Genomic DNA, 14,015 nt, shown 5'->3' on the forward strand with positions numbered 1-14,015 from the left:
AATAAATGTAAAAGAGGTACAAGAGAACTACTCAGAACAATAAACATTATTGACAGAAATTAAAGAAGACATAAGTGAATGTTGAAAGATATCATGATTATGGGTTGGAGACTCAATACCATAGAGGTGCCAATTCTCTTCAATTTTTCTACACATTCAATGCAATTCTTTTTTTTTTTTTTTTTTTTTCAATGCAATTCTAATCAAAATCCTCTCAGGTCTGGGGTGTGTGTTTTGAGTATAACTTGACAATCTCATTCTAAAACTTAAATGGACATCCAAAGAGCTAAGGATAGCTAAGATACTCTTGAAAAACATAAAGTGGGAGGGCTTCCCCAGCTAAACAGAAAGATGGGCTATTAAGTCATCATAATTAATAAGAGTGAAGTGTTAGAGCAGGCACAGACAAATCCAGCAGAATACAGCTGCTAAAACAGACACTCAGAAATATGGAAATAAAATCTTTAAAAAAAATGGAATAACTAAGTCGGGCAAAAAACTTATTCTGCTTTCCCTATATGAGCTACACTTCAAGGTAACCACATAGATAACGTGGGAACACTTCCATTTACAGAAGAATTCCGGTTAATATCTGCACAAGAAATGGGAGAATGTGAGTATCACCATTACACAATGACTAGTGAAACAACAGATCTTGGCAAACAGTCCCTATCGGGTGCTAAAATCTAAGGTGAAAGGTGATGAGTCAGACTGATGACACATGGAACTATGTAAAAGTGGTTACAAAAAAAACATGTGTCTTTTGATGTGAACAACATACAGTTCGGCTCTCTTTGGGAGGTACTATTGCCAGTAACACAAATCTAAATATGACCAAGCCCCTCATTCTAACTACTAGGGGATGGAGCACCGAGAATTCAGAAGGTCTTAAACTTACGCACAAGTAATTTGGTCTCTTTAACAATTAAATAACAAAAGGAAAGAGAAAGGGAAAGGGAGAGGGACAAGGAATCTAGAGTTTTAAAAAGAGATTTAAGTGATTTCTCAATCAAAGTAGTATGGGTACTACCAGGCTACTGATTCAAATAAATCAGCTGTTTACCACCACTACCAGAAAACATTTATGGAAGTCTGAACAGGAAACAGGTAAACAGACTTACATAAACAGATTTTCCACAAAACCAAAAACTTACTTAAACAGGTAAGTCTGAACACTGACTGGTTATTTGATTAAGGAATTACTGTGAAATTTTTAAGTGTGATATTAGTACCATGGTTATTTCTAAAGAATCCTCTGTATAGATATATACTGAAAAATTTACATATGAAATAAGATATAATATCTAGGACTTACTTTAAAATAATCCAATGACTAAGAATAGGAAAGGTTGGGGTAGAGATGAACCAAGATTAGCTATGGCTTGATAATTGTGGAGGGTGGCTGATGTGTACATGTGTGCTCATCATATGCCATATTCATTATTTTTCTATATGTCTAAAAAAATTCCATAATAAAAAATTCGAACAGAAGACAATAAAGAAAACAGCAACAAGTACAATATGTTTACTATATATATGTATATAGATAAATATATACTGTATAATACTATATATATGCTGTATAGGTATATGCATTATATTCTGAATATTAAGCCTTATTTTTATAATATGTATATGTATATATATTTAAACAAGGATTAATATTCAGAATTTTTTAAAAACTCCTGCAAATCAATGAGAAAATGATAGATAATTCTAGAAAACAACAGCAAAAAGAAATAGAGAGGAACTTCACAAAAGAAATATACACAGCTAAAGTGAGTGAATAAAAAATGAACTACTGGGATGCCTAGATGGCTCAGTCAGTTGAGAGTCCAAATCTTGGTTTCAGCTCAGTTCATGATCTCAGGGTCATGGGACTGATTCCCACGTCAGGCTCCTCGCTTGGCAATGAATTTGCTTGAGATTCTCTCCCTCTCCCTCCTCCTCTGCCCCTCCCAGAACTGTGCACGCTCGACCACTCTCAAATAAATAAATAAAATCTTTTTTTAAAAAAGAACAACCAAATAAGATGTTCAACCTGATTACAAATAAGAGAGATGTAATTAAAATTACAAGTCGCAGCACAGAATTTAATCAGTGAAGCATTAAATGGCCTTAATAAATCCAGTACTGCTAAGGAGCTAGAGTGACGAGAGCTCTTATCCACTGCTGGTGAGAATGAAAATTAGTACAAAAAAAAAAAGAAAACAGTTTCCTACATTATCTTCAAATTGTATCTAGTTTGGCTAACCTGGGATAGGATGTGCACAAGAATGTCCATATCCTATGACTCAGCAATTCCAGTCTTAGCTGTACAGAGAAAATCTTCCACATGAGACATGTACAAGAATGTACAAAATTAATAAATGGAAATGAGTGAATCAGAGCTACACACAACATGGATGTACCTCAAAACTTAAGCGAAAGAAAAAATACAAGCTTACAGTTTGATTCTATTATGTAAAGTTCCAAAACAAGCAAAAGCTAAACAAAATATTGCGTAGCAATATATATGTAGGTGGTAAACAATAAAGAACAAGAGAACAGTTAACATACAGTCAGAAAAAAAAAAAAGCCAATGGAGGAGAGGAATAAAGCTATTATTGCAGACGCCTACACAGAGGTTTTAAAGAACTAGTTAACTTTTTATTTCTTTCTGCCTGCTGGATGCTCATTCTACTCTACTCTTTAAAGAGGAAGCATGGTGAAGAGATTAATGTGCATATTCAATTACACTGCCCAGGTTGGTGAGAGGATTAAAAGAGCCAACATACAAAACAGGACCTGGCACTTAGTGCTATTCAGGTATCCCCTGCCTTCCGAAAATTCATATTATGCCACTTCGCTTTTACAAAAACCTACATTAGTACCTGTCTTTGGTAACTGAAAAAATCTGAAGAGGTTTTTGGCTTTTATGAAAAAGGCAAAAAGTCAAAATGGTGTTCAGCATTTGTTCCGTGGCGAGCCATTAGGGAGGCAGCACACACCCCCAGCAACAGGAGTGGCTCCACCAAGCTCCTTCCCCAGGAACCACACTCAGTTTCAAGCTGCCAGAGCTCTGAACTGTGTACGTAAGCATTTGTGTTTTATCTCGATTTACTCTGTGCGTATGTTAGTAAGACGTGTCCTAAGGTATCCGAAAAGCCTAAGAGAGGATATTTTTTGGGTCTAGGAATGCTAAACATTTTTTCCATATAAACTAACTGTAATTGCTTCTTTGCTTTATACCATTTCCACTTATGAAAGGTATCACAGGAATGCTCTTACTTTTGGATGGTAGAGGAGACTTGCATATATGTTAATAAATACACTGTACACGTGTGGTCATTTTATAATTCAAAACTGAGCAAAAAAAAAATTATAAAAATCTTGAGTTGAGGGGCGCCTGGGTGGCTCAGTGGGTGGGTTAAGCCTCTGCCTTGAGCTCAGGTCATGATCCCAGGATCCTGGGATCGAGCCCCACATCGGGCTCCCTGCTCAGCAGTGAGCTTGCTTCCCCCTCTCTCTGCCTGCCTCTCTGCCTACTTGTGATCTCTGTCAAATAAATAAATAAAACCTTTAAAAAAAAAATCTTAAGTTGAGACAAATGAAAAGAATCAATATTATTCTCTATGTAGTACTAAGCACTGAATCAGCAGTTGAGCTGACAATCCTATGTGCTGACTTAGATATGGCAAACATTCCTTATAGCCAGAGTCTTCTCTGCAATGAGCCATGGGACACTTCCAAGCTGGTTTTCTCTTGTTTTTAAAGCGCATTCAGGAGAGAATCCAAAGCAAGTCCTTGTTTAATTTAATTAAAAATTGTATAATAGCTTGTGTTATTTCATTGCAATAAGTAAGAGCTTTCAAAAACGCAATGTAAAATGATTTAGATTTATGCCCTAGTGCTCCCCTGAAAAAGCAGAAAGCTTTATAAAACACTAGCAAAATAGAACTATTCTTAATGAAGTGAGGCAGCAAAACAGAAGGGAAAATTATTGAGATTATTCAAAGATCATGGTTATCTCAAGGGAACAACTATATAAACACTCAGGCTCATCTTTAAAATCCTTTGTAAGTGGCATATATTATTTCAAGCAAGAGAATGTTTCCAAATCACCCTCTCCTACCTTGAATATAAGAATTTTTATGGAATCATTTTCTCCTTCATCCAAGTTTAAAATTAGTAATTATAGCATTACAGTAATAGTAAAGAACAGAATCATCTAAAAGATATAACTGTCTGTATGAGTACATGTCATAGGTTATGTGTTTGCAGACATACAGAAGAGTCTGGAAAAAATATACATAAACTGCCACAAGGTTGGTTCCATCTGGAGAGTGCAGAATAAAGTAGGAACCTGCAGTTCCACTTACACACTGCAGCACTGTTTTGATTTTTTTTTTTTTGGTAACAAATATGCATTATTTTTGTTTTAGATTACTATCATTCTTTCCTTAAAACTAGCTGTTATTGGTGAGTTACAAAAGTAAAATATACTCATTGTAAAGAGCAGATTAGCAGAGACAAAAATAAAACTCCTCCATAAATCCAGCAATAAGAGATAACCGTGGATAACACGAGAGATCATTCATACCTTTGTACGGTGTCCCCACAGTTGTTGCATATACATTCTTCTCATATTTCTTCAGACGGTCTTCTAAATTGTGAATCTAAAAGTAACAAATATTCAAATCATATCATAAGATTAATATGGAAACCATATGTAAAGAATGGACTGCTGTAGCTACTAGATTCTTTCATAATTAAAAGACAGAATACAGGCATATATAATTAATATAAATGGTTTCTTAGATATGACACTAAAAGCACAGAGAATAAGAGAAAATATACAAAATGGTCTTTATCAAAAGTAAAACTTTTGTGCCTCAAATGATATTATCAGAAAATGAAAAGACCACCCACAGAATGGACAAAATACTTGCAAATCCCTTATCTCATAAGGGACTTGTACTCAGAATAGATAAAGAATACAACTGAACAAGAAACCAAATAACCCAACTAAAATATGAGCAAAGGGCTTAAACAGAGTTGCTCCAAATAAGACATACAAATGACCAACAAGCAGATATTAAGATGTCCAACCCTTAGTCATTAGAAAAATGCAAATTAAAACCCTAATGAGACAGTTCATACCAACTTGTTGGTGAGGATGTGGAAAAATAAGAATCCTTATATGAATTTGTTGGTGGGAATGTAAAATGGTGCCCTATGTATTTTGGTGGTTCATCAGAAAAGCTGAACATAAAATTACCAAATGATCTAAGAGTTCCATTCCTGGGTATATACCCCAAAGAACTGCAAATAGGTGCTCAAATAAAAACTTGTACAGAATGTTCCTGACAGCACTATACGTAATACCCAAAAGGCAGAAATAATTCATAAACTGATGAATGAAGTATATAGGTATATCCTTATAATGAAATAATATATTCAGCCATAAAAAGGAATAAAGTTCTGATACATGCTACACTGATGAACCTTAAAAACACTGTGCTAAGTAAAATAAGCCAGATATGAAAGGTTATGTTTTATGTGATTTTATTTATATAAAAGACTTATAAGGGGCAAATTTATAGACGCAGGGGTAGATTAGTGGTTGCCAGGAGGTAATGAGGAGTATCGCTTCATAGGTATGAGGTTTCCTTATAGGGTGTGATGAAATGTTCTGGAACTAGACAATAATTTTCAAAACATTGTGAATGAACTACATGTCAATGAACTGTGCACTTTAAATTGGTCAAAATGGTCAATTTTATGTGTATTTCATGACCACAAAAATAACTAATACAAAAATTGCCATGCTAGCACAATTTAAAGATTTGAGGATGCTATAAGAAGGGAGTTTTAAAGCAGTAACCTTGAGAATAAATGAGAAAAGATAAACCATTGGGAAATAGAAAAAAAAGTAGCATTGGGACTTAGCATCTATTTTTATGATTTAAAAAATATATATATTGTAAAAGCTTTCAAACATAATTGACCACAGAGAATATAGTACAATCCATGCCCATAAATATCTATCCATTACCTAATTTCAACAACTGTCAAGATTTTTGTATGTATGACTTTTAAGAAAACTGGAAAATTAGGGCACCTGGGTGGCTGAGTCGGTTAAGCACTTGACTCTAGATTTCAGCCCCAGTCATGATCTCAGGGCTGTGAGATCAAGCCCCATGTTGGGCTCTGCACTAAGTGGGAAAGCTGCCTGAGATTCCCTTTCTTTCTCCCTTTGTCTCTCCCCTGCTTAAATGTGTGCTCTCTCTCTCAAATAATTTTTAAAACAAAACAAAACAAAAACTGGAAAATCCCCGGAGATGTAACCTTCACAGAGCCTGCTGACTTGTATCACTATCCCTCCAGAATCTGGAAAAAAAGACTACTGAAGATGATGCACCACAGATACACATCCTGGTATTTTCATGCTTATGCATCCTTCTAGACATAGAAACACAATCCTATTTAAATCTAATTACTGGATAATATATGGATAAAACTTATTATATGAAGACAATTTAACTACTAGGAAAAAGTAGTAAAGATTATGTGAACAGATTTTTCCCTCTGATAAAAGCAAAAGCATCTTTTTTTAAAACTTAAGTTATTGCAAATAAACACATAATTTTATCCAAGATGTTAAACACTAGAAAGAATAAGATGCAAATGTTCTTGTTTAAATACAAGTGCTCATGAATTTAAGAGATATCCTCCAGCACCTACCTTCAGATTTGGAAATAAAATTTCTTGTGTAAGACCAAACTACAAAGCTAGCTATTAAATGAGTATTATATCAGTTTGTTTTTAAAAATTAGCTAAATGAGATCCAAGTACATAAGAACATAAATTAAGTCAGTTCAAAATAAAAGGCACCAATTAAGCCAGTACCTGTTCTCTGAACTCTTGCTCTTTCAACTTTGAATCACTGATTAGAGTAGTCTTCTGTGCTAGTTGTGTCTAAAAAAAACAAGAAATCAGATCTGAAATGCATATGGGTTTCATCATTGCCTGGTAAATTATCTTTGTTTTTAACTTTTAAAACACAAAATACTCCTGGGGCACCTGGGTGGCTCAGCTGATAAAGCACCTGACTTCAGATCATGTCATGATCTCAGGATCCTGGAATTGGGCCCCACATCAGGCTTCCTGCTCAGTGGAGAGTCTGCTTGAACCTCTGCCCCTGCCCCACCCCCTACTTGTACTCTCAAATAAATAAAATCTTTAAGAAAAAAAAAATCAACCCACAAAATACTCCTGAAAATATACTGTTTTCAGTCAAATTCAATGACTTACCTGTAACTCCATAATTGTTATCTGAAAAGGGAAAAGAAAAAAAATGAGTATATACTAAAGTCTATAAGAAACAATAAAAAGGAATAAAATGAAATAACAAGAAAATAAAAATTTAAGTGTTTTAGTCTTAAGAGAGTGATAAGATTTCAGAGTCCAGTTCCTCTCACTTTGTCATTGCCAGGGCTGTCCTCCTGCTGCAGCCTTTCCTGGTACTTATTCTGTAGCTCCTCCAGCTGAGTCTCCAGGTCCATTACTTTAGCAGTCATTTCCTCTTCACGAGCCTTTGGGATAAAAAAAGAAAAAGTGCTAATGAACATAGCAAAAAGAACATCATAGACGCACAGAGTACTGAGAAAACTACCTCTGAAGGAGAAACAAATACCAAAGTATTTCTGGAGACACAAACCGCTGTTTCTATTGTCGTTTGCGCCTATGCTCAAACACCTTCCTTCATGTCCCACTTTTAACACCAAGGCCGCTATTCCCGCCATACTACTGTTCCCTCCCCCACTCTGTCCCCACCCCATAAAGTCCATTAAGCAGTTTCTTTTCCCTTAAGCTAGGGTTCCCAGGTTTCACCATCAGGTATATAACAGTGTGGTGACAGAACTTGAACACAGAGCCTGTGCGTTAAGACTCTGCCCTTTTCTACATTAGGATTTGATTTCCAGAAAATATCCATTAATACAAAGTAGGAGATACTGTTAGGCACAGCACTGATCAACCAGCCCGCAACTTATTGATCACAAGATGTTGTGGAGGTTTTTCTCAACCCTTCAGATAAGCTGTGTAAATCAGGAAATGATTCTTCGTCGTGGCTCAGCAAACCTGAACATCTATACGTCTGTCCCCAAACCACACCAGTGGTTCTTTAAGGTAAAATCTTCAATTAAAGTCTATTTTTGAAAAAAAAAAAAAAATTATTGTCTAATGTATTAAAAACCATGTAATCTCTCCATTTGCCCTGAACTTTGCAAAAAAACCAGACAAGCCAGCAAAAGTATATGTGACTTATTGGTCCAAAAATCCTACTTAGAAAATTTGGTATACAAATCATTTCTCTCTTCTGTTTTGACTGCCCTAGTAAAGGTTATTTCCCATTCTACATTTCTTCATTTATCTTAGTAACTGCCATGATTTATTATACAGAGCAATCCAGACCTCTTCTTGCTCTTATAAATCTTGTAATAACCTTTGTGCTAAAAGAACATTTGGAACTGGAATATTGATCAGGTTGAGTAATGAAGACAGGACAAGTGTTTGCTGAGTAAGAGACTGAACAGGAAAAACAGCAACAAATGAGTATCTGATTTAGCAGATGCTGACTTGACAGAACCAAGAAACATGATCCTCAAAAAACAAATAGAGAGAGGCCCAATGACACAAAATAAGACAATGAACCGTAAGGACACTTGGAAAATATACTTTGAAATACCACTGGTCATGAAACTTAGACCAAATGAAAAAGAACAAACTCTTTCTGGCAACATAAGCAAAACAAAGATGTCTAGTAACCAGCCTCCTTAGACATCTCCCCACTGAGGCTCACTTGGGAGCCATCTCCCTGCTGAGGCTCACTTGTACCCAGCCTCCATTCCTAAAACACCATCAACCACAAACTCTTGTAAATATGTTGGTTTACAGTTTTCAGTCTACCATGGAATATCCTGGGTGGATGTCTTGTCAATGTGGTTTAGGCACCTTTGAAAGGATCACCTCTACAGCTACTTATTCAACTAGGCCCAGGTTTTATATTATTTTATTTTATTCTATTCTATTCTATTTTATCCTATTTTCTTTCTTTCTACTGATTGATTGATTGACTGATTGGTGAGAGAGACAGGAGTGGAGGGCAGGGGGCAGAGGGAGAAAGAAAATCTTTTTTTTTTTTTTTTAAAGATTTTATTTATTTATTTGACAGAGACCACAAGTAGGCAGAGAGGCAGGCAGAGAGAGAGAGAGAGGCAGGCTCCCCGCCGAGCAGAGAGCCCGATGTGGGGGCTCGATCCCAGGACCCTGGGATCATGACCTGAGCCGAAGGGAGAGGCTTTAACCCACTGAGCCACCCAGGCGCCCCGGGAGAAAGAGAATCTTAAGCAGACTCCATACTGAGCAGGGAGCCAGACATGAGGTTCAATCTCACAACCCTGGGATCATGACCCAAACCAAAATCAACAGGCAGATACTTAACCAAACTGAATGACCTGGTGCCCTTAGGCCCAGATTTTAATTGACAGTTAGCTATATCTGGCATTTCCTTTGACAGTTGTGGGATACCATCTAAATCAAGCCTGCTAAGAATTAGAAAAAAAAAATCCCTTCTTTATTACTTCTAATTTAAGAAACACTTTTGTAAATTCCTTTGTTGTTGTTCTTGGAGGAGAAAAAAAAACAGTATTGTTTACTTCAACGTAAAGACAATAAGGAAAACCAGTTAACCTGAATGTTAATGCACATCCATAGAAATCATGTTTGAAAAACTAGTTATTATGCCAAAGCCAAACACTAAAATACAGTCAATGTCAAAGGAAACCAGTTTTGTATCTAATGTAGCCAAGCTACTTCCTCCCAGTGGGACTGCTCTGAGTTGGGACCAGGCTATTACTTAAACTCACTTACATGAGTATTCAGCTCTTCCTCTGAGACGTCATCACTCTCTCTTTCCAACTGGATTCTTCCCTGCCCTACCACATGTCACCTCCCTCAAATTTACCAGTGTTTAGTATGTGCCAAGTATATGGTTAGGTCTTCAAGACTAGAGATGAATAACAAAATCCCTGCCTGCCAGATGCTTACAATCTAGGAGAAAGGACATACATTAATATTTCCCTACACACATATGTATATATGACAGAAATTCATGTTATAAGTGAAGTAATGAATACAGATGAGTACCAAAGAACTAAGATGCAATTAATATTTAAGGGGTTCTAAAAAAAACTATATGTTAAAACAATATGATACAGAAAAGAATACTCAAAAAGCAAACTTTTGAGTAGAAAAGTGAAAAGGCAGAACACGTTTCATTTTTGTTTCTGTTTACATAAGATACTGCAATATCATGAAAGAAACTAATCATTGATTTCTGGCTCAAGGTGGCGATACTTCTGAACTCACCTCCTCCCATGGACACACTGAGTCTAAATATGGAACAATTTCCTCTTAAAAATAAAAAACAAAAAAGCCTGGCTGAGTGACAGCTACACATCAGGCAAATGAGAGGAAAAAAACCACAATGAAATGGGTAGGAAAGGCTAAGACACAACCTTGTCACAAATCCCATCCCCAGCACGACAACCAACAACTGAGAGGAACCTCAAAACCCAGAACTTCTGTCTGAGGACAAGGGTTTGAAAGCCACATTGAGCATCCCAACTTTTAAGATATATATACTTAAGAGCAAGCCCCCCAAACATTTAACTTTGAAAGCCAAAAGGTTCACATCTTGAGACCCATAAAACACTAATCAGATCACTAATCTGAGAAGCCACTCTTTTTTTTTTTCTAAAGATTTTATTTATTTATTTGACAAACAGAGATCACAAGTAGGCAGAGAGGCAGGCAGAGAGACAGAGGGGGAAGCAGGCTCCTCACTGAGCAGAGAGCCCGATGTGGGACTCGATCCCAAAACCCTGGGATCATGACCTGAGCCGAAGGCAGAAGCTTTAACCCACTGAGCCACCCACACACCCTCTGAGAAGCCACTCGTAAAGGGTTCCTGTGCCTGGACTCAACCACCCCAGGGCCCAGTGAAGAGGTGGCCAATTGCATCCAGACTTCAAGTGAAGGAGACTCACCTGCTTCTATTAAAGCATTGATCTGAAGGGCAGACATCTAATTTAACACACACACCTAGGAGCCTGCCCTCTCTGGGGACACAGACTGGCAGGTGCCATTTTGCATGCCCCTTTTGATATTCCAGAGCACTAGTATCTCCCAGAAGAGAGCTTTTACAGGCATCCGGTGCCCTGATTTTTGCAGCTGGGGGACACCTCTTAATCTCACGGTTCTGGAGGTCAGGGGAGCTTGTGTTCCTAGACCCATGAGACTGTAATTAATAATATCACCCAGAAAGCAGCTCAGATCTCCATCATCTGGTGCCCCAATTTTTGTAGCTGCTGCCAGGGAACACAGCTATACTGGCTCTGGTGGACAGTGCCCAAGGATCCCATAGGGCTATAACCAACAGAGAAAAAGTTCTTAAATAGCTAACGATCCCCAAGGGCACAGCAAGAGACAATAGACACAGGAGTTCAGACTTTGTGTGAAGGAGACCTATTGGTTAATCATCATGACTGGCCTAAGGGGAAGGCTGCTACTTAAACATGCACCTAAATGCAGAATGTAATCCTTTCCTCAAGCCTCTCTGAGCTCACCCTCTGCCATACTCCAGAGCACCAGTGTCTCCTGGAGGGGAACTTTACCTGTGTCAGGTGTCCTGATTTTTGCCACTTACTGCCCAAGAGACACCCCTTGATCACTTGGCCTTGGTGGCCAAGACAGCTTGCATTCCTGGATCCCACAGGACGATGGCAATTGGAGAGATGGTTCTTGGCAGACTACCAACCCCTGGATACTACATAGACAGTGGATTGAAGTATAACCTCCCCCCAATCTTTCTGTAAAGGAGGCCTCTTTGCTTGTCTTGGAACTTGACCTGAGGAGCAGGCTTTAGGTTTGGCACACATTTTGTGGCCTATGGAGCTGCTCTCAGGGAACAAAGGCAGTAGATGCCACCATGGTGCTCTCCCTTCCTCTGCCTTGCTTTAGCTTGCCAGTATCACCCAGAAAAGAGCTCACACTTTCATATGGAACCCTGATTTTTATTACCATCACTCAAGGTACACCTCCAGATTCCCTGCCTCTGGTGGCCTGCAGGGCGTACACTAGCTTGCAATCCCACAAGACTATATATGTTTGCATATTTTTAAAAGCTGATGTCTGAGAGTCTGGCTTCCAATCAGCATGAATCTAGGTGCTGAGATCCTTCCTTCTGAACTACTGACAGGTTGGTAGCACAACCTCAACTACTGAGAACTATTAAAAACATAATATGCTGCTTGGACAAGCATAAAGGTTTAAGAGACAACCAAAAGCTGAGGCAGGGTTGAACAATAAGTCTTATCTTCTACATGAGGCCAATCCTTCAAGACTGAGAGAGGTGGCTGTTTCATCTACTGTATAATCACTTATAAAGCTAGATGGAAGTTAGACAAAAGTAGTAAAAATAATTATGATTACAATAACGAATTAAGGAATACACAAGATAGGGGTGGCTTAGCCGGTTAAGTGGTTGCCTTCAGCTCAGGTCATGATCCCAGGGTCCTGGGATCAAGTCCCACATCAGGCTCTCTACTTGGTGGGAAGCCTGCTTCTTCCTCTCCCACTCCCCCAGCTTGTGTTCCCTCTCTCACTGTCTCTCTATCAAATAAATAAATAAATCTTAAAAAAAAAAAAAAAACATAAAATGTCAAGGAGTGATTATAATGTTGAGCTTTACAACGGGATCAAACTTAAACTGTTATCAACTTAAAACAGACTGCTATAAGTTGTTCTATGTAAGCCCCAGGATAACCACAAAGCAAAAACTATAATACACAAAAGATAAAGATAAGCACACCACCAAAGAAAGTCATCAAAATACAAAGAAAACAGGGAAAGAAGAATCGAACAGAAAGGAACTACAAAAACAGCCAGAAAACAATGAACAAAATGGCAACAAGCACATATTTATCAGTAACTACTTTAAATGTAAATGCACTAAATTTTCCAATCAAGAAATTCAGAATGGCTAAATAAGTTAAAAACAATACCCATCTATATGCCACCTGCAAGAGACTCATTTAGATGTAAGAACACACACACTGCAAATAAAAGGATGAAAAAAGATATTCCATGCAAATGGAAACAAACAAACAAAAAAGCCAGGGTAGCAATACTTTTATCAAAGTAAGACTTCAAAATAAAGACTATAAAATAAGAGACAAGGATATTACATAATGATAAAGGAGTCAACCCAATAAAAAAAAGACAAAACATTTAAAAATATTTATGCACCCAACATATGAGCGCCTAAATACATAAAGTAAATATTAATAGACCTAAAAGGAACAACAGACAGCAATACAATAATAGTAGGGGACTCTAAACCCTACTCACATCAATGGACAGATCACCCAGGCAGAAAATCAGTAAGGAAACAACAGCCTTAAATGACATCTTAGACCAAATGAACCTAACAGAAATATACAGAACATTCCATCCAAAGCAACAGAATACACATTCTTCTCAAGTGCACACAGAATATTTTCCAACATACATCATATATTAGGCCACAAAACAAGTCTTAATAGAGTTAGGAGACTGAAATCATATCAAGCATCTTTTGCACAGACAACAGCATGAAGCTAGAAATTAATTACACAAAGAAAACTGGAAGGCACAGATAGCACCAGGAATCTTAGAGTCAACAATACTATAATAGCATTGTATGTTGACAGATGGTAGCTACACTATGGTGGGTGTAGCATAACATATAGAGAAGCTGAATCACTATGGTGTATACCTGAAACTAATGTAGCATTGTGTCAACTGTATGCAAACAAAATTTTTAAAAACCTCACCCCCTCCTCCCACACAAAGGAAACTGGAAAATTCACAAATATGTGGAGATTAAATAACATGCTACTGAACAACCAATGGGTCAAAACAGAAATCAA

General features: G+C 37.4%; 1 protein-coding gene across 8 annotated transcripts in view; it reads right to left on the reverse strand.

Annotated features, from left to right (window-relative positions):
- Positions 1-14,015, reverse strand: part of GOLGA4 (golgin A4) — a 119,669-nt gene that overhangs the window by 18,524 nt on the left and 87,130 nt on the right. For all 8 annotated transcript variants that reach the window (XM_046003811.1, XM_046003810.1, XM_046003809.1 and 5 more), the window contains 4 exons: positions 7,464-7,577; positions 7,297-7,317; positions 6,892-6,960; positions 4,583-4,658 (listed from right to left, as the gene is read on the reverse strand). In XM_046003811.1, coding sequence (XP_045859767.1) covers positions 4,583-4,658; positions 6,892-6,960; positions 7,297-7,317; positions 7,464-7,577 — 280 coding nt within the window. The remainder of the gene's footprint in view (positions 1-4,582; positions 4,659-6,891; positions 6,961-7,296; positions 7,318-7,463; positions 7,578-14,015) is intronic.

The sequence above is a fragment of the Meles meles genome, chromosome 4 (genome assembly GCF_922984935.1).
Source record: "Meles meles chromosome 4, mMelMel3.1 paternal haplotype, whole genome shotgun sequence".
Taxonomy (NCBI): Eukaryota; Metazoa; Chordata; class Mammalia; order Carnivora; family Mustelidae; genus Meles; species Meles meles.